Below are 22,590 nucleotides of genomic sequence, written 5' to 3' on the forward strand. Positions count from 1 at the left end.
AAAAAAAAAAAAAAAGAAAAGAAAAAGAAAAACTGAGAAAAATTAAACGACACTTTTCACGTAACGAAGTTATTAATAACGAAGTGAAATGAAATATAAAATGCAATTGCAAAATTAAAAGTACGCATGCGAGATCGCGGAACTTTGAAACGCTGGTAATTAGAAGCGTAATATGAAACAGGGTCACTGAATATGAAGAATAAAAAAAAAAGTAAAAATAAAAGTAAAAGTGAAATATTGATCGTATCGTTCGAAAGTGATGAAGAGTCTTAGTACTCGCGAGTGTTTTTTTCAACGCTGAAAATACCATGTCGGCGATAGAGCATCGAACGCGAGCACAGAAATAACGTCAAACATTGGACATTTTTACGATTATCAAATTATCACCATACTCGCCGTCGATTGAACTCGATTGTCCCCGTCATGGAGGGACGTTAATGGCGAGATGGATAGGCGATCGATTTTCCAGGCATTTCCCAGCCAGCGCGAAATTATTACAATGTCGCGTTTAATTAAGCGGAACGAAGTAAAAGTGATTTTAAGTTGACGAACGCGCGGGCCAAGACGAACCCGCGGGAACTTTGTGCAGGAACGTTATACAAAGTTCCATCAAAGTTCTTCGTGATTTTAATAATTACTTTATCGGCGACTTTATCACGTCATCGCCAGACGAATTGTTTCGGGGTGCAAACGCGCACTTTCAACGCCAACTTTCGTTTCCACGCGCGATTTTAAACACGCGATTATATTCGAAACGAACGACGAGAAGTCGAGCTTTTATTCTCGTTGATTGGACGCGTTTCTTTTTTTTTTTTCTCTCGAAATTTTCTCCCGTTCGAAACTAAAAAGAAAAAAAAGAAAAAGAAGGGAAATATGTTGTCGGCAAATATTATGGCCCACCGTACGCGAATTTAAACTTTAACGGGACTTTATCAGCGATGTATATTTCCGTTTCAATTATTTCGCGTGGCCCGTTAATCTGATTCGCGTTACATCGAAACGCATTTTCGTTTGAAAAGAAAACAAGCTGCCCGACCTATGTACGTACCACGTATAATCGATGTAATTAATTGGGCATTTTAATTGTAAACAGCCATTCGACCGCGACGAAATGATCATAATTAAAAATCCATTCGGCATTGCTTCGCAATATAGTTATTAAATAACGTACGTCGATTGTTGCTGTTCGTTGATTGTTCGTCAAAAATGTTTGGCGTGTTATCACGTCATTTTTGCAGGAACACGACGATGGCAAAACTTTCGGCACAATACAATATACATACATGTACATATATATATATATATATAACATACATTTATATATTGTAATTTACTACAGTAATTACAATAACTATATATATAGTGGTAGGTAGATAAAGAAATTTTAAAATTGATAAATATCACAGTTATCTATGTGATGTTGATTTCTGAGTATTAATAATAATTTTTCCATTTTATAGAATTGTCTTGTCCTATTTTATACTTGTCTCTTTTTTCTTTGTTCACTTATATATTGCAGGGAAATAAATTAAAATGAATTAAGATTCGAGACTTGGTTTTAGTAAAAGAGTGATTTATTTAAACATTCGTATATTAATCATTTAAATACTGACAAGAAACAGTAGTAGTTCGTGGTTTGTCTGTATTTTATACGAAAGAAAATTATAAATAATATAGTGGTCAGTCAGGAAAATATTGGCGCAAGTAGTTATTTTTGACGCTATTTTTATGAAAACGAATGATACAAAATCTGTTTACGCAAATAGTTCACTAAATTCGAAAGTGACGAGCAAAGTGACAGTTTTCGATAATGAGTTACACGTATATAATATGAGAAATATAAAAATTCGAAATATAAAAACATGTAATTTCAGTTTAATCTGCGTGAGAGAAATATGAGAAATATAAAATTCAAAATATAAAATAATATGAGAAATATAAAAATTATAATATGGGAAATATTACAATATGAGAAATATAAAAATTCGAAATATAAAAACATGTAATAATATGAGAAATATAAAAATTATAATATGAGATATATAAAAATTCGAAATATAAAAACATGTAATTTCAGTGTTTAATCTGCGTTTAACACTACCAAAATGGTCAAAGTGACAATTTCAATATTTTTGTTATTTTATAGATATAAAACTATATTTTTGGAGACTTGAATAATTCTTCTCGTAAAATACACAAATAAAAGCTCGTTATGCCCTATTTACAGGTGTTATAAAGATTTTCTGTTTCTTTTATTTTAATATCTCTGATGGAAATTTTACGATTTAGTCGTAGTTCTAGCGTTAATAGTGGAACGTTGTTTAAAAAATGACAAGATAATTGTAAATATTGGAATGTTATCGAATAATATCGTTTAAACCATTAAAAATATTTTAGAGCTGCGAAAAGAATACCTTTGTTTCTCAAATTTTCATACTGTTTGTATTATTATTGTATAATGTAACATTGTTGGAAATTGCTACTGTGCACGTTACTTTTTCATGCGACGAACTATTTTATGGAAACAGACTTTGTTAATGTTTCCGCAAAAATATTGCAAGGCAACTAGACGTGCCATTCCGCTGTAGCGGGAAAAAAGTAATATAATACCAAGTGACTGTTGTTGATTTAAATATTAAAATATGTTCAAGTCATATGTTGATGCTGATGAAACTGAACGTAGTAAAGAATATATTTACCGAATATATATATTCCATCTCATATCTCGTATCCCACACCTCCAGCATCTCGAACTGATATCCTAGTTTATCCTAGTTTCCTCTACTAATATTTTCTCATCCAGCTTCATCCTTCTCTGCATCCATACACGTTCGATTTTTAAATAGAGAATTTCTTCTGTAAAACGTTCACCGCGTGTCTTTTCCCACATTCTAACGGTACGTTTCCATCCCACGCTCGAGAATTTTACACAGCGCGCGAAATGCGAGATGCAGGGTGCAGGTCGTGAAATGCGGATGTGGGATGCAACACATCAAGAACGTCGAACTCGTTTTCGAATTCGCTTCATGTTTCGATGAAAATACATATCGCGTATCGGTTTGAAGCAGCGCACTCTCACTGCGTTCGAAATTAATTTTTTTTTTTTTGTATCGCAGTCTTCGTTCGGTCATGCAAGTTCACTTCGATACGTTGCAAATTTGTTTCGCCTTGTTATACAGGGTGGGCCAGAAATGACCTCCTACTAAAATAAATCCGTAACTTTTTTGTCATATGTTTTTTTAAGTTTTCTTTTTCTTTACATTGATTTAAGTTTGAACTTAAATTTAATTTAACTTAATTTTTCTTTTTCTTTACATTTATTTAAGTTTGAACTTAAATTTAATTTAAAATCGATGAAATTAGTTTTTGATGTTTTGTTAAAAAAAAAATAAGCGGGAAAAAATTTTTCCTATATACATTATATATTTTTTTTTCCTGTATAAAATTATTATTATAGAAATTATTCCTATATACTTTTTTCCTATTATAGAAATATATTTCCTATTATAGAAATTATTCCTATATATTATTTTCCTATATATAAAATTATTATTATAGAAATTTTTCCTATATACATAATATATATACATGCCCATCATATATAAATTCGATGCTTTGTACATTTTTTCTTCACACCAAATTTCCCAAAATTTCCTATTATAGAAATTAATCCTATATATTATTTTCCTATATATAAAATTATTATTATAGAAATTTTTCCTATATACATAATATATATATGTCCATCCTATACACATTCGATGCTTTGTACATTTTTTTCACACCAAATATCCCAAAATTTCCTATTATAGAAATTATTCCTATATATTATTTTTCTATATAAAATTATTATTATAGAAATTTTTCCTATATATATATATGTCCATCCTATATACATTCGACGCTTTGTACATTTTTTTTTCACACCAGATTTCCCAAAATTTGCACGATGCATAGAAAAATCTACAGTCTACACAATAGAAACTTGATATTTTGCATAAAAATGGGAGGCCAAACGAACGGATCGATGAAAATGAACGGCGAAAGCAGGATCGAATGAATTAAAACTGATCGGCCAGCAACAGTTAACGGAGTGCGTCAGTTAACCTGGCGATCGGTTAACCACGCGACGCAACTTTATTACGACCCCTGTCTCGCGGATCCCCATGAATGGAATATCAATTAGTGGAAAACGAACCGGCCGGATTATCCTGACTTACTTTAAATCTGCTGCGAGCCGTCATGCAGCACGCGTAGCGCCCCCTCTATCGAATAAATCTCCTCGCTCTTGCTACAGGTCGATCGAAGTTGCTCCCTTGATCCATCCAACGAGCATAAATTCTCAGACATTAGAAAAACGTCTGTTTTGCAATGTTGCTGTAAGTAACGTGGCGGCGTAAGCCTCTTCGGCCGGCTGCAATTAGTGGCCTGTCTTGTTGAGTTACAATGCAATTTCTCATACTCTAACAATGAGTATACAACGTAATTTGAAGGATGAATTGAGCATTTAAAAAAGTTGAAATGTAACATATATATATAATATTTTATAACATTTGTCTTTTACAATATTCACAAATATATATACAAAGACAGTAATATATTTAATTATACACAAAACTTCTCCTTTAAATATTCTTTCAGCACGTATATATATATATATAATATAATAATAATATATAGTAAAATAAAATAAAATATAATAATAATATATATAACAATATATAAAATATAATACAAAATATAATACAAATACATGTTATAATATAATACAAATATAATACAAAATACAATACAAAGACAGTAATATATTATACACAAAGCTTCTCCTTTAAATATTATTTCAGCACGTATATATATAAAATATTACTACATTATTATATTAAATATTATATAAAATATTATTACATTGTTATATTAAATATTATATAAAATATTATTATATATATATATATTACTGTGATATTGTAACAAATTTGATACTAACAAATAACGACGTGTAAGTGGAACGAATATTATATTAAATGTTATAACAAATGATACATACATACAGTGTAAGCATGACTTTCACTTTGAGATTATATGTAGTTTAATATTTATATTAATACATATAATAATTTATATTTTATATGTATATATACAATACAATGTAACTTTTATAGTTATAGTTAGAAGTTGAAAATTACATGTTATGTAAATTTCTGCACTTTAAATATTTAACAAAAGAGAGAACCCTGCGCAGAATTAAGTCGACGCAAATGCTCCTTTTGATCTGAAGTCTTTGTCAAATGCAAAGAGATTAAATATAATTTAAATATACATTCGACTCATTGTAACAAGATGTTTCTCTTAAAAGCGTGTGTATATTTTAATTTTTACACTTGATACATAAGATAATGTAAATATTTATACCTTCGAACTTTCCGAAAATATGCAGATATTTCAGTTACAAACTAACAGTATCTTGATTTCCTTCTCTTCTTTCGAACAATTTGAAACGTTCATTGTTGATTAGGAATTTTGAAATATCTTTCTTCGGATTTCGACTTGCATCAGCTCTGCCAGGCTATTTATATAAATTCCGAACCCGACCCGGTAATCGCGAATCTATGTAATGCACGTTGCAATGCGGGAAACCCCGTTCCCTTATTTCCAACGTTATCGCGCAACAATGCCAAACAACGAAACAAACTTGCCAGCGTTGATGTTACAATTATCGCGTTCCGCTAACGATATTACAGATTTGCTAATTGAGGTTTCGTTGGCGAAACAACTGGCGTGCGTCGCCGGACGAGGCATCGTACAAACGATTTCTAACAATGCAACGACGATTTCTAATACTGAATCGCGATAATGGCAGCTGTAATGAGGTACCCCTCAATTCGTCCATCATCGTCCGGTGCCTACGTGATTAGTTTACCTAAGTTGCCATTTTATATCTGCACACACGATAGAAATCACGGGTCAGATCTGACACGGTAATGTAAACTTTGCAAATAGCGGCAAACTTTTGTTTCTGGATTTTGCATTTTTGTAATTTTATTATATTCTTTTTATCTTCTACGTTGTGTATACAATTTTTATAACTTGCGTTTTATATTTTTTTTTATATATTGGAAAGAAATGTTATTTATTTTTTTGTTTTAAATGTTATTTATAATCGTTATGTTTATTTTTTAAAACACAATTTTACTTGTTCAAAACATAATTCTACACTTCTCTTTCGCTGAATATTCTAGCTTCCTCAGTCATTTTAGTACATAATTAATAATAATTGAGCGAAAATGTCGGATTTTTTATGGAATTTTTCAAATTTTTAAATAATTTTAGTTATAATAGGTAGGTTGAAAGGAATAACACGTATATTATATAAAATTATATTAAATTATGAAATTCAATTGCATTCTATTATTATTTCAAGTTAATTGCCGTCTAAACAATATATATATTTGATCTGATGTTGATTCCTAATCAGATTTTCTAAGTTAATCCGATTTATACTGTCCGATTCAGCGTGAATTTTCAATTTTACTGAAGGATTAAGGATTTAATTCAAATCAAAAGCACTTTTGTCTGAAAAGCCTGTACAGAGTAATGGAACAATGTTGGATTAAAAGATTTTTCATATTCGAGGTATATTCGAATCCGAAATATTCCTATATATTATAATTTGAAGAATTAGAATCGTAAATTACTACAGTTTAATCTCAAAGTAGAAATGAATCAGAATCAACGAAATAGATCAAAATCGATACACGATAAAATTACAAATGACGAATGAATAGTATATTTATTATTGCATTTGATACTTCTGCAAATATTCAATTATTACACGCAGAATTATAATTGCCAGTGTCGAGAGTTTATTACTGAACTGACAACATGGATTTTAATTAACTTTCGCTCGTGACAAATTTCTCCTTTGCGCTTGTAAAATTCCGAACGCCTACACCAAGATCATTACAAATACACTACGCAGCTAGATGATGTCATTTCCTTCCAATCTTTTCCCTTCACGTATTTTTCAAACAATTTCTTTTCTGCCTCATTCGCCAGTATCTTTCTCGAAATTTCAAACTTATTTAAATAAATATTTAAATATTTGAAAAAGTTTTTTTTTCTAAATTAAATATTATGAAAAAATATTTAAATAATATTTAAACTTGAATTATCATTTAAAATATTTAATTATTATTTAAACTAAATTATTTACTATCATTTAAAAGAAAGTCGACCGTCCAAGAAATTCCCCCATTGAGAAATATAATCACTGCCAACGTGTGTGCTCTCGTCATAAAATCTTCGCTTCCTTCTACGAAAGTCCACCAAGAAAAGAAAAAGAAAAGAAAAAAGAGAAAAGGAAAAAACATCACGCACGGAAATGTGAAAGAAACCATTCCAAGCATCGCTCGACTGCCATTCATCCACCATCGTCGATCCTCTCCGTTTTCATTCTATTCACGTGTGCAAGAGAGAGAGAGAGAGAGAGAGAGAGAGAGAGAGGAATAGAACTTCCTCGACCCACTCGCTCGGCAATCGAAGGCAGAAAAATCGGATCGATCGACGCGAAAGTGCCTTTTACACTCAAATTCCGCGAATCTGGCCGCGAGAGAATGAAAAACACGAGGCTGCTCGAATATGGCGAAGGCGAGACATCTACCCCCCTCCGCAGCTGTGTTGGAACGCCAGCGAGTTGAACGTATCGGGACCGACGTACGAACGCTCGCTACGTGCCAGGAAACGCTAATACCTGAACAGCTGATTGATTGAACGGGCTCTGGGGCTATGATCCTCTCGTAATCGTTGTAAGCCAAATACGTGCCGCGATACACGTTTACCGCAGCTCACCGCCGCGTGTTACAGCGACGAGGAGGAGGAGGAGGAGATGGTGGTGGAGGGAACACGGCGTGGTAAGTAGCAACAGGACAACGATTATCTCGAAGCGAACGTTTGTCAGCCACCCCTCGTACGGCTGTTCCCCTACGATCGCCATTCGCGTAACCTTTTTGTCCACATTGCGTATGCAATTGCATAATTTCTTTTGTCCTTTCGTGTTTCCCACCGTGTTTCGTAATTAAACAATGGGACAGCGCTTCGAGTGCACCAGCCTGGATCGTGAAATTAATTTTTTTAATTATAACTTATTAATTATCCATAATTAGTATAATGTCCTTCGATTGCGAATTTGATGAGAATAAAGAACGAAGGACAGGAAAGATTTGACTATTGAAATTGGACTGTCGAGCCAACTTCTGAAACTTTTCTCAGTCACAAAGAGCAAATTAATATTCTCTCATTGATCATCCTATTATTCCCTTATAGTCTAATATTCTTTAATTGGCGCCAGTTATCATTTATTCGAAGAATAAAAAACGAGAAGATTAGATTATTAAAATCGGACTGTTAAACCGTAATACTTGGGAAACTTTTCTCAGTCACAAATTAATAGCAAATTAATATTCTCTCATTGATCATCCTATTATTCTCTTATAGTCTAATATTCTTTAATTAGCGCCAGTTATCATTTATTCGAAGAATAAAAAATGAAAGATTAGATTATTAAAATCGGACTGTTAAACCGTATCAATATTCCCTCGTTAATTACGATCTGTTCTCTTCTATAGTCTAATATTTTTTAATTAGTCCCAATTATCAATTCGAAGAATAAAGAATGAAGGACAGGAATGATTAAACTATTAAAATTTGACTGTTAAACCGTAATACTTGGGAAATTTTTCTCAGTCACAAAGAGCAAATTAATATTCTCTCACTGATCATCCCATTAGTCTCTTATAGTCTAATATTCTTTAATTAGCGCCAATTATCATTTCATTCGAAGAATAAAAAACAAAAGGCAGGAAAGATTAGATCATTCTGAAACTCATTTCAGTCGCAAAGAGAAAATCAATATTTTCTCATTAATTATCCTATTGTTCTTCGAATATTCTTTAATTCGTACCAATTACCAATTCAAAGAATGAAAAACGAAAGAGAGGGGAGATGAGACTATTAAAATTAGGTTTTCAGACCTCTCTTACAAACTCTGTAACAAATACAATAGAACTCCAATTATATGGATTTTTCTGGAATGAATAATTTATTACGAGTGGAGCACTTCATTTGTAGAGAAATCAGTTCCCAGGTAGAGAACTACGCTGGTTCTTTCCTTTGCTGGTGATTTTTCGTTCATGCAGCAAGAGTTCAATTTTAGATAAGTGGATTCAAACGAAAGTTCATTTAACCTTTTCTGTCTGGGAAAGAATTCAGGAACTCCTGATTCTCTGATTTAAAAAATTATACCTGATATTGTACCTTATATAACCTGAGCGTTATTTTTTGATAAAATTGTAATGTTTATTACAAAATTCTTCGTAAACAGGCTGAAAAAACTATTCTTTTTCTGCGTTCTATTCAATTACAAGGAGATTTGAATTCACAAAAGTTTGTGATTTTTATTTATTTTTGTTCTGTGAATTGTATGTTACAATTGCTGAAAAATTTCGAGCAAATAGTATAAACTTTGTCAAAATGGGTGTCAAACTACAAAATTGATTTCTTGTTTCTTCATTAAGCCAAGTCACGTTCCTTTGGCATACTTTTATATTCACATAACTCTACGGACAATTATTTCAACAACCTCTACGAAAAATCATTAAAAATATTATGTACGTGACGATCCGTTTTATTTCGTACTAAATAAAATATTTTTGAAATTTCTTTTTCCTCGCTTATATTTCATTTGCTTCGTTTAATTGAAAAAATGCTATCGCTTTTTTCCATTCTCCAGACTGAAAGAGTTAATCGAGTATCGACTAAAATCTGAAGTTCATACGAGCAGAGTACTCAATACTACAAATCACAAAGAAAAAAACGATTAATATTCTCCCATCAATTATCCTGTATTCTCCCTTAGTCTAATATTCCTTTAGTAACGCCTAGTATTTATTAACGCGTTCATCATACGTGAATGCTACAGCCATTCATTGTTCATAGCTATTAACCCCTTGCACTGGCAACTGGTTCGCGGACCATAACGAGTGACCGAACCGTTTATCAATGATTCGTCGCTTTCTTTTTCTTTTGAACTCGTCGGTGCGATATCACTGGATAGAAATTATCATTTGTTCTGGGTTACAATTAAATATACTTAAAACTGGGAGGAAATGTTGCAATTTGGGACAAAAATTCCATCGCAAGATGTTAAAATTCCAACCACACTCGGACAAAATGTGACTAATAAAAAATTGGATATCGCAGTTAATTTAAATCAATTGTCTTTCTCTGCAGCTCGATGGAATTTTTACTACGTGTCAATTATCGATTAATTGCCGAAAACAGGGGACGATTCCAAACGAAGGAGAATCCCGTTTTCAACGCTCGTCCCGAGCATCCTTCGGAATTAACTTCGAATCCGAGATAACAACGTTATCGATTTGTGGGCAGGCACGATCGTCGATCAGCGAGAATTCTCCGAAATCGCGCGTATTTTCACAGCCGGGGTTATTTCAGCGACTCGCGGATTAGCAATTTATTGTACTTCGGCCGAGCAGCACTTCTAGCAAGCCGATCGGTCCTCTCTTCTCGGCGCGAGCTAAACGCAATTTGCTCGAACGGAGGCTAATGCAGGAGTTAGTAGACAGCCAGCGCTGTGGGTCACGACGTAATCCGATTTCCTGAGCGTTAATTCGCGTACCGACCGAGGAGACCTCGTGCTCCTGCGATCGCATTATTTCCAAACCGATCACTCGTTCCGGAGGGCAGACCAGCTTCAACCACTCGGCTACACGATGTCTGCTACGTACCGTCATTGGCTACTTTAGCTAATTGATCGATAAGACAAATCCCCTCGGGTTTCGTATGTTTCAGTATTTTACAAGCGGATCTTTCCTTTCGCAAACTTCCTTCACTTATTTATTAAATTCTTAGCGAAGTACTATATGATATAATATAATAAAATATAATATAATATAAAATAATATAATATAACATAATATAAAATAATATAATATAATATAACATAATATAAAATAATATACCATAAAATAATATAATATAATATAACATAATATAAAATACTTCGATAAGAATTTAATAAATATTATTTTATTTTATTTTATATTATTTTATATTATATTATATTATATTATATATAATGTAATATCTCTCTCTCTCTCTCGTAAATTTTTGCATCGATTTATTTATTTATTTGATTCATCATTTATTTTAGATTATTTTCGAACATATCAATTATTACTATTAACCTACATTTTTTATTTATTTTGACGTGATATAATCGAGGATGACGAGCCATTGAATCACGGAAATGTCTGTTACGTTTCAATATTGAATATTTCAGCCAGCTGATAGATGAGATAAAGCCTCCGGTTTATCGAGCATTTCAGTATTTTATAATCGACTTTTTCCTTTCGCAAAAGTTGCGCGAAATTTATAATTGTGTCGCGTAGACGTCAACGTGTCTTCTTCTTTCCGATTTCGTCTAATTAATTCCAAGTGTAAGTGAACAGAATTTCTTCCAATATAAAATTGATTCGTATCAACGTTAAACGATTCGTCTGCTCGGTGTATGCGATGCTTCCGCGTGGCTGCCTCGATTAATAAATAAATAAGCTCGAATTTATTTCAAATATTTCAATATCTCACGATTGGATTTGAAATTCTTTTTATTAAAATCAAATCAAATGTAGAATCTTGAAACACTAGATCCAGTCACACTCATAATATTTCTCCAGTTCTCTCCTCCTCAATATATCATCAGTCTTAAATTTCAAATATTCCAATATTTACATAAGTAATTGAACGCCTATATAAACGGAGTTAAACACAATTCAACATCGTACGTAACAATCCCCAATAGACGAGATTTCCACGAAATCAACGCGTTACTTACCGCGTAATTTTCTCTTGGACAATCGAAAACTGATTAACCTATTAATAAATCGTACAAAACTGTCAAACCTGAAACTGCTGTTTGATCAATTGAAATAAAATCGCAACGACGATGCCCAGGTTGAGTGTCAAGTTGAAGAAAAATTCGTTGGTTGTTGTCCCAGGTGGAACAGTTGCCAGTAAAATTCACTTTTCGATGAAAATACAGGGACGTGCGCGGCGAGGGAAATGATTGTACAGTAAAAGACAAGGGAATAATGTAAATTCGCCAGCCGCTGTTCCGTAATCGGCGATTGTGTTTCGTTAACAGCGTGTGATTTTGTGATTCTCGATTGTGAAAGCGGGCGTATCGAAATCGAATACTGTAATCACGCGTTCGCAACGGAATTTAATCCTTTCAGCTGCGCGTCACCTGTTTGAACGGGCGGTTCTGACGTATCGCTCCATGGAAAAACGGACGATTTTTAGTAGAACGAGGTCTGCGGATATCGAACGATCGAAATTTCTGCATTCTAGATTGGTATCGAAGTGTTATATATTGGAATAGTATTTGATAACGAGCGGCATACGCTGTGAATAATTATTTAAAATATCGAAATCGTTTAATGAAAGAAAGAAGGAAACGACGGTAACGTTCTGACTAAATTCTTGAACGAATAAGCGAGGAAAGCTTTACAATTGATATTCCACAGTGGATCTATTTGATTCACGTTGTTGATCGCAGATATTATTTGTTGTGTCTAATCAAAATTATTCTTATCTTTTAGTTACTTTATTGTCGTTTCTAATTGACATTGTCAATTCGTAATTTCTAATACAATAATACAGAATAATATAAAATAAATAATAATATAAAATAATATAAAATTTGTCAAAAATTTTCGAATGGACAGCGACATATAATGTAGTATCGGTTATTATAATTAATCTGTAGTTAATAATTTTAGTTGTGTTTAAATATAACAGATGGCCTGTTTGTTGATCATAGAAATATGATAAAATATGGATGTGATTTTCTTTTTTAAAAGAAGAGTAGAGTCGTGAGAGAGCGTTGAAAGAGAACTGTTGAAAAGTGTCAATTGTGTCGTTAAAAGAATTTATTTGAGTTGTTAATTAGTGTTGTTTTAAAGTAATTTGTCTCGTTTAATTATTTGTTGTTCTATTATCGTTATTTTCATTAAATAAACATTATCTATAACATATCTCTACAAGAATATGGTTCTAATATTTATGTCTAACAGCGTATGTCCTACTCTACTGGCGACAAAGTGGACAAAATAATATAAAATATTAAGATCTGCCAGAAAATTTCCCAGAAGATAGTTGCAAGGAGAGATTTCAATATTTATGATTGACAGGGTATATTCCATTTTACCGACTGAGTATAAAAAGTGTATAAAGATAAATAATTACGAATAAATATCCCAATATTTACGTCTAATGGCATGTATTCTATTTCATTGACGGAGAAATATACAAAATAACACGAAACATTATAAATACAAAAATTTGTTAACTATTTGCTAGTTAATAGTTACGAGTGTAGATATCTTAATATTTATGGCTGACAATGTGTGTCCCTTTCTACTCGAGATTGAGAGAAATATAAAGCGCGAAAGTACAGGAAAAATTTGCTCAAATTTTCGTCTGGCACTTGAGAAGTGTTGTAAGTAATAAATAAATAGCTATTTCTGTTGAATACGTCGGGTCTGTCTACGTCAGGGATATTCTACTTAAGAGAGTATTCTAGCGTGAAGTGCATATTTTTTTAACTTTGTTAGGGAATTTTTTGCAAAGAAACTATTATACCTTTTGCAGTAAAATTGACAAGGTTTATTTGTACGTATTTCAACGACGTTTTAAAATTTTTTCGGACAAAAAAAGTTAAAATTAGTGTCACTGCATACTCTCAAAGTCTCTTTTAAAAAAGGTCGTCTCACGGTGTTCATGATTCCGGCCATTCTGTTTGCCGGAAATAAAAAAACGAAAAATGTTCCTTAATTAGTATGAGTTTAGCTACAGCAGGTACCAAACTCAAACAAAAGAAAAAAGTCGGTAATTAAAAAAGTGGCGACACTTTGAAGTTCGATTATCGATTTTTGCATGTTTCTGTTAAACTTCGGAAGCCTAGAAAAATATAAAAAGTAAAATTTTTTGGTTGATTCTGGCAGAGACTATAGTCACACGTGTACTAAATGCGTATTTAAAATTTTGAGCCAATTGGTCAAGTAGATTTCGAGATATCATGGACACAGTTCTGAGAAAAATAGTTTCCAGAAAAATGCCTTTAAAGTTTAGTTTGTTGCGGTAACAATGACGCTAGTCGTCGCGTCCTTCAAACATAACTTCGTTAATTTTAGGTTAGTTCACATGCAAGGTTGCAGAGATTTATTTTCGAAACTATGTCCTTTAAGAATATGCAGAAAAAAAAAACAATCGATTTTTTTCAAAAGTTCACACTAGAATACCCCCTTAAAAACCAGCACGGCACACGTAGAGACATCTCTTCGCGAACGATCGAAGACTCTGAGCTGCGTGGCTGAGCACTGCACGCACACACGAGAACGGAAACGAATGAATTTCCGGGGAACGGCCACGGCTGCTAGAAATTGCAACGCGTTATAAATTGAATGCGAAATTTCATCGGGGATTTGTTGTTCGCCGTGGCACGCAATTTCAGATCGCAGCTGCGTTCTTTCTTTTTTTTTTTTTTTTTTTTTTTTTTTTTTTCACTCCCGTCGCGGTATTTAATAACGCACGCGTGTGCATCAAAAAAAAAGAGAGAGAGGGAGAGAGGGAGAGAAAGGGGAGAAAAATGACGTGAGTTAGATGGCACGTAGTTGTGCAGTTTATCGAACGAATTTACAAAAATTGAACCTGTCCCGACGGACGAATACCATTTCTGCTGTATCGGCTACTTTTTTTTTCTCCTTTTTTTAAATACGAGGAGGAAACGATCGAATACAATGAAAACCATAAAAATTCACATTTTGAAGAATATTATTGAGAAAATGGGAATTGGGTAAAAAATCGTTTTACACGTCGAATATCATAGGAAGCTTTATGTTTTCGAGAGATTTTATATATATTTTTATATGGTCGTACGCATTTTGTGGAATTTCGCACTTTTAATTTTCCCACAAAATGCATAGACATCCGCAGTCTATTAATAAAATGTATTCTATTTTTGGTTAAAAAAATAAATGAAAATAAAAATTGCGTGTTTCAATCAAGTTTCTTATTTTTTTCATTTTTTTTTTTTTTTTTTTTTAATAGAGAACGTTTTCAATCAATCCCAAGTTACCAAAATTTTATTTGTTTTTTTTTATACAGGTTTTTTGTTTGCTTTTGAAAATACACATGTGTTTGTTCATCGTTTCCAACATTTTAAACATTTTCATCGCAATATTGAAATATTACTCCGAAAATTGTACCAGATTTCCAATCAATTATCTACTTTTTCAATTGCGTTACATAAAACTCCCATGTAATCGCAAGGTGACATTAAAATCAATGGAATCGATAATATTTTGCTATTACAGTAAATCACAATATTTTTCAAATATAAATATAGTAAATGGAGATGAGCGAATTCACGAAAATCATTTAGTGCACACTCGATAAATACCCTTTGAGGCAAGAACGAATTGATTACTGTTGCAAAAAGGAACTGCAACACGCTTTCACATTCAGATTGAAATTAAAAATTCATGGAATGTTTCCCGCTGGTAACACATTACTTACAATTTCAACGATCGCACAGGATTTCAACATACACGCGCACGCAGAGCCGCAGAATATCGTTAGAAACAATCGCGAGGAATTTTCATTGCGTCCTTTTCCAAAGAAACACCCGGCGCACGTTCGTTTGTTTTAAAATTTCATTTGCCGTGTGAAAGAAACGTATACGAGGAATAAAGGTATGAACTTTAGTTAGTTGCGTTCGCTAACTAAATCAATGGGACATGAAAATAATGGCAGCTGTAATACCGCTGAAGTCTGCGAAGGAGAGAACGTCGACAAAACCTCGGGGAACAAAAATTCTATTTCTATTCGAACACGTCTTGTTAGCAAATAAATACAGACCAATTTTTTTCACCATCGGCCGAACGCTTGGTGGAGAAATATCGAGAAGAATTACTCTCGTATATATTTGTTACTATCATAATCGTATTAATTAATTACCACATCTGTTAACGATCGCGATCAATTTTATTATTGATCTTCGAATTAAGAGGATTTCTCCAATTCGACTTTTCATTTACTGTTCACGAAGTAATTGAACTATGTTACATTAATCTACGTGAACGTTCGAAATTTTTGTATATTTTTGTATATTTAGTCATAGCTTGTATTTTTTTTTTTATAATTAAAAGTAAATTCGTGTTTATATTTTAAATTAAATTGCCTGGATATAAAATTGTCTTGAAAATATCATTCATTATTTGAGTTATACTGCAACCGTAAAATTGTCGTGGAAATATCATTCGTTACTTGAACTATATTGTACTATATTGAACTACGTTGTAATTTATATATTATTATTGTAATTTATATATTATATTATTATTTATAATTAGATAGATTTTGCAGATTGAATTTTCTTTTTATTTTGCACGTTACACTTTTGCTTTCCTTTTTAACACAATAACATTCGTTTCACGATGATTCTGAAACTCGAAATAAATTATTTTAGCACTCGCGACTGTTTACTATATTCCACATTGAGTTTCTCTAGAAACGAAGCAGTTTCTTCGTCTGTTCAACTAATTTCCTCAATCCAACGTACAATCCAAGTCCAACGTTACAAACGTGCATCGAAGAACTATTCGAGAGCTACAAAATAATGTGCAAAATGACCACGTCGAAATTTTGCAGATCGCTGTTGATTCGCCGTTGATTCTCGTTCCGTTTCGTTTTCCTTTAAACGTGCCTCTCTGCACATTTGCCGTTTGAAGCTCCTCCGCTCTCAGTTTCCCCGCTGCAAATTGAAACTCCAGGTTTGGGAAAGCTCCGGCAGAAAACGATCGACAGAAAAATCCCGTTCAGAAACGACGCGGAAGGTTGGCCCGCGGGTAATCTTCTTAAACTGCTGGCAGAAAAAAAGTGGACGCGCCACTGCGAGCACGGAGATATATATACATACATATATATATGTGTGTGTGTGTGTGTATGCACGTGCATACGTCGCGATCGAGCGTATACGGGCGATTTAACGCGGGAAAACGAACGGTTAGGAAAAGTTCGGCCGGTTATTCGCGATTCATTCATTCGCGGCCGCTGTGTCCCGGCCAGCCGAATTCTCCACGGCTGAAGAGGCCGCGGTATACTCGCGCGCGGAATACCGGAGGAAATCATTTTCAACGGTGCACACAGGGTGGACGGGCCTCGGCTAGCGAAACGAAAGATGAGATAGAAGAGAAGGAAAGAGAAAAAAAAAAAAAAAAAAAAGAGAGAAAAGAAAAAGCCAGCCACGAATATGACTGACATCGAGGCTATATCCCGCGCGATCTACACGAGCCACGGGAGAAGTGGCGAAAAAAAACCGACGAGGGAGGAAAAAGAGGAGCTCGGAAGCTGGACCCGATGGAAGAATAGAGGTGAACGTTGAACGAGGACAGCGCTCTCTCTCTCTCTCTCTCTCTCTCTCTCTCTCTCTCTCTCTCTCTCTCTCTCTCTCTCTCTCTCTATCTCTATCTCTATCTCTATCTCTATCTATCAGGGATTGGAAGGAAATGGACGGATATATGGACGAACGAGAGGAGGGTGGAAAAAAAGAGAGAAGAAGGTGCTTTGGAGAGCGGAGTCCAATTTTTAATGAAAGCGTGGAAAGAACCATAAGTGCATATAGTGGCCGCATTTGTCCGCTTCTGAAGGGTTCTTCATGCAGAAGAGTCCTGCAGGACTATCGTGGTCGTGGTCGAGCCCGATCCGGTTATACACTGGACTCTGGATATATCAGTGGGAGAGAACCGGGCGGTGGGAGGGAGGGGGAAAGATTCCAATAATTGCTGGTCGAAAAATATCGACAGTAAACTCTCTCGACCCCTTTAATTGCACACCGAAGCACAAGGCATATTGGTTTTCCAGTCGTGTCCTCTCCTTTCCTGCTCTTTTTTCGAATCTAGTCTAGCTGCCTCTTCCTCTTTCTCTTTCCTTTCGCTTCTCGCTCGAGACGAGTTCGTCTCTCTCTCTCTCTCTCTCTCTCTCTCTCTCTCTCTCTCTCTCTCTCTCTCTCTCTCTCGTTCGTTCACGGCCTTTCACCCTCCTCCACTCGGACTAATCCTCTTCCGCGGAGAAAAAGTAGTATCACCGGAATCCCTTCCTGAATCGTACGTACATCCTTGCTCGTATCTTTTTCTTTTTTTTTCTTTTCTTTTCTTTGTATTTAACATTATTATCCACGAATGGATAGGAATTATATTTGTTAGCAGAAAGGGGACAAACATGGAGTTAATTTTCATTTCATTAATTTCTGATGATCATTGTACGACCTTTTCATCGACTATTGTTGCGAATGAAGGACATGTTTCTCTTTTTCTTTTTCTTTTTTTTTTTTGACAAAATCAAAAAAGATACGCGGTCAGAATCAATTTTAATTTTGATAGAGATTTGAATTTCCGGCTTCTCGTTTTTCATTGTTACTGTCGTGAAATATTTTTTGAGGGGAAGAAGAAAGAAGTTCACTCCAATTCATTTAAATATTAATTTAAATTTAAATTTTCAAAATGTGAATTTCCGTGCGACTCAACGGATGAGATTTCTTGTTCCGGTGGAGACCCTGAAATGAAAATTGGTGCCCGCTGTGGAACTTTTGTGTCGATCCGAATATCGTATTTTATTAACAGCGAGGAAGGGCGGAGGGAAGGGCCATTTTCAAATATTAGTTCCGGGCAAAGAGAATTTATCAACGGTTAGAATAAGTCAACTTATTGGAAGATTCGACCGAGTAAATATAAGATTCTGCCTCGACGGTCCGATTAATTGATTTTTCTTCCACTCAGCAATTTTCTGATGCGAAACCTCATACTTTTATCTCCATATTCCATGTCGCTCCATTCGCTCCTTCGTTACGTTCGAAAATAATTTATTGCAAACAACAGAATTGCATTAAATTGAATTAAATTTTAAAGGATCATCGATAAATATTAATACGATAGAATTGAAAATGAAACCTACGAAAATAATTGCTTTCCATCAAAAATGTGTGTGAAAGAAAATTAAAAATTTTTCGTTCAACTATTTCGAATAAAATTGTCCGTCTTTTGTGTCATGAAAAAAGAACATCGTAGCAAAAAGCTACAAATTTAAATTATTCAAAGATAGATTAATCGATCGAATACGCGAAAAATGAGGATTGATGACTAGTTTCTCATTTTACGAAAATAGAAGTCTCCAATAAATAGAGCTGCCCAATAAGTTTGTACTTTTTATGCATAATTCCATGAAGCAATTCACAATACCACCGTGTACATATTCGGGATGCAGTATTTTCCGGTAACAACATAAACGATCATTCATTATCAGTATTTAATGCATTGGTATTTTGCATGGCAATTTGTCTCGTGATTGTTAGCTCAACCAGCACGTATGCTTCATTTCGATGCGATTAAGAACGGCGTGACTTATTAATCGGTACACGTTTTGTTTCACGAGACTCGAAATANTGGGGAACAGGGATATTAATTTGAAGATAAATTACATAATAACTGTGAAGTTTTTAACTGTATTTAACTTTATCATAGAAACATAAGATGCTCTAAATTTCAGCATGAAAATTACTACAGTCACCTATAACCCTAATTATAAATATTGCATTTTAAGAAATAAATACAATCGTAAAAAATTTTCTTTGTATACTTAGAAAATTGACTTGTACATTTAGAAAATTCATCCACTTGCTGTTTTGAAAGAAGAATTTCAACGTAATCCCAATTCGTTATGAAATTCTGAAGTCATGATTATTCATGATCTGTTGTTGCAATTTTCCTCGTGTTATAAATTTATAATTTAGAGACGCTGCTAGTGCAGAACTTGCCTAAATTGATCTGGTAGAATAACATGAAAATGGCCCCCGAAACATGGAACACGAAGAAATGACAATTTAATTAATTTCGAATGGAAACAAGAAGGATAGAAATACCATCTAGACGCTTGTGTCTTTTCTTTTTTTGAAGATTTTATTGGTTCTGAATACTATAATACAATACTACATCGAAAGTCAATATTACCTACACTATTAGAGCCAGAAGAAATTTAGCAATTTAAGCTTCACAAAATTTTCATCAACTTATTAACTTCAGTACAATGAAGTAAGCGTATTTTAATATTTGTCAGTATCTCAACAATAATTGCGCTCTTTTCATGTGTCTCTTTCGTTGGAGCTTGGTAGAAGTGGACTTTAGCCGAAACGTTTGTCCCAGAGTTCCTTGAAAGAGGTCCTGGAGCAAGAAAAATCATATATTTCCTCGAATCATATATTCATCAAGTCGAAAACTGAATATTGGCCTAATTCGAAGTAATTCGAAGGAACCAAAAGTGAGAGGAATCACGTACTTGCGACAAATGCAGACTCCGTTCTCGCAGCGGCCACCAGCTTTGCCCATGCTGAGACAGTTAGCAGCGCAAGCACTGTGTTCAGCGACCCCTTTGATGGAGAGAAGGTCGCAGGTCACTCTTCTTTGTCTGTCGGCACGCTCCTCAACACCAGGCAGTTCGAGAGGCTCATACTCCTCCTCTGAAATTTAAACATCGTCTCTGAGCCTTCCGTATGGTACATGATACGCAAAGAAATCGTTAGATCAACGCTTCGATATTGAGGAAGAGAAAAATGGTGTATCATTTAACAGATCCGCGCTAAAACGATCCGTTTCGTTCTCCTGTGTTTATTGACTTGGCTGTCACAGTCACAGAGGAATTTTTCGGAGAAAATTATTTAATCTAGTAAATTACACAATTACTACATCTGGTAAATATTATTTGAGGGAAATCTACAGGAAAAGGGAGAAATTTCTATGTATTTAGCCGTATGTCAAAATAAATATAAATTCTCGAAAATTTTAATTAACTGCTGATAAAGAGAGCGTTGAAAAAGTGATGAATTTAAAATTTGTTAAAATTGACATTCTCCTTTTGGGCCCTTCATTGGCTAAGTGAGTATGTTGTTTAATCAGGCAGCTAAATTGTTCCTTAGTTTTCATAAATATAAGGAGAATGAAATTTTTGACGATAGTTTGCAATTATTAGGTTGAGGATTTTCAAGAATTCGTGAAATATATGAGGATAAAAATATAGTCAGAGCGTGAAATAAACAAATATTCCAAGTATAGTTCGTGGATGAAACTATCCTTTATCTAGGTTTCATTTCACTAAATCTATTCATAAAAATATGAATTTGCGTGAATGAATATTCCAAAAATTGGAATAATGAAAACTATTAAAAAACAGAAAGTTGAAAGATATTGATTTTGCAACGACTGCTACTATTATACTAGTAATTGTAAGTAGAGCCAGGGAATTCTATTGAAAATTTATAAAATCTAGAATCAAATGACACTACACTGGCCAAATATCTATTGCCCAAGTATCTATCAAAAATCAAGCAACGACTTATCATGACGTTACGAGTGTATCAGTTTCTTGAAATTTTGCAAAACTGTAGGATGTAGGCGAAAGCAACATGATGAAAGAAATATTGTTTTGAAAATGTAAAACTTGATAACATAAAGTGAGGATCAAGAAAGTGAGAATGAAAAGTTGAAGTTAAATGATCAAATAATTTGACAATGGAAATAATGTGAATTGTTTAATCAAACGAATTTCCTTTCACTCACCCACTGGTACTGCCATGATGGTGGCTACAGCGACGAAGAGAAGAGCGACAAGAAAATAGATCTTCACCATCTTGACTGAAATTTTTGTTGAAACTCGGCGATCGACTGTGTCGAAGACGATGGAAGACAAACTGTTAATGAGAAGTGTCTGATAAATGAACGATAGCTCGCGCGACTTATATACGACTCCGTGTTTATGGAACTTCGTGTGTAGAAATGTATGTCAACCGTGAGTTGAGTTGTATTAGTGTCTTGTTATCAGCGAACGGGTATGCCCCTGAAATGAACTCTTGTCACTTTGTCACCTCAAATGGAAAAATGTTATCTCTGTTGCAACATGTATGTTTCAAGTAAATAATAGCTAATTGCTAAATTGCTCTGTGTACTTTAACAGGTGTGTCATATCTACAATAGAAATTAGAATGGGATAGTTTTTCCTCCATGCTTCTAATTTGAATGATAATCATTTTGAATTATAATACAAATTAATACAGTGTAAAAATTGTAAAATTAGAAATTAGAATTCAGGTTGTGATACATCTGTTTCAGTAGTATTTTATTATTTCATTCCGAATTATTATAAACTTTCTGCTGTTATGTAATATTGGGTATTTATACCATTTTTTAATACTCCTGTTATTGTTTTCATATTACTTCTATAAATTTATTAAACATTGGATCCATTTGTCATCTTTAAAACAAACCAACCTTTCCAAAAAAAAAATTATAAAACTCAACTTAGAATCAATTATAATAGCTAGAATCCTATTCGGACATTTAATAAATAATTTAAAATAGTTACATTTCTTTCTATTTAATAAGGATTTTAATAATTCGCTCTTCCATTGCATCA

At 33.6% G+C, this 22,590-nt stretch overlaps 1 protein-coding gene and 1 long non-coding RNA gene across 5 annotated transcripts in view; one reads left to right on the top strand and one right to left on the bottom strand.

Moving 5' to 3' along the window:
- The first annotated feature begins 9,005 nt into the window (after positions 1–9,005).
- The window catches only part of LOC122529295, a 20,438-nt gene continuing 6,853 nt past the window's right edge, over positions 9,006–22,590 (top strand). Inside the window, exons 1-2 of the long non-coding RNA XR_006306781.1 lie at positions 9,006–9,016; positions 17,142–17,146. This is a non-coding gene — a long non-coding RNA (uncharacterized LOC122529295). The remainder of the gene's footprint in view (positions 9,017–17,141; positions 17,147–22,590) is intronic.
- Positions 20,215–22,590, bottom strand: part of LOC122529292 (defensin) — a 9,740-nt gene continuing 7,364 nt past the window's right edge. Inside the window, exons 1-3 of one of the 4 annotated variants that reach the window (XM_043655275.1) lie at positions 21,738–21,906; positions 20,461–20,641; positions 20,215–20,345 (exon numbers count right to left, since the gene is read on the bottom strand). In XM_043655275.1, coding sequence (XP_043511210.1) covers positions 20,306–20,345; positions 20,461–20,641; positions 21,738–21,807 — 291 coding nt within the window. In that variant the 5' untranslated portion in view covers positions 21,808–21,906 and the 3' untranslated portion in view covers positions 20,215–20,305. Of the gene's footprint in view, positions 20,346–20,460; positions 20,642–21,737; positions 21,907–22,590 lie in introns of those variants that run through there. The other 3 variants (XM_043655277.1, XM_043655276.1, XM_043655278.1) reach the window with 3 other exon arrangements.

This window comes from Frieseomelitta varia, unplaced genomic scaffold, assembly GCF_011392965.1.
Source record: "Frieseomelitta varia isolate USP_RPSP 00005682 unplaced genomic scaffold, Fvar_1.2 scaffold_283, whole genome shotgun sequence".
Lineage (NCBI taxonomy): Eukaryota > Metazoa > Arthropoda > Insecta > Hymenoptera > Apidae > Frieseomelitta > Frieseomelitta varia.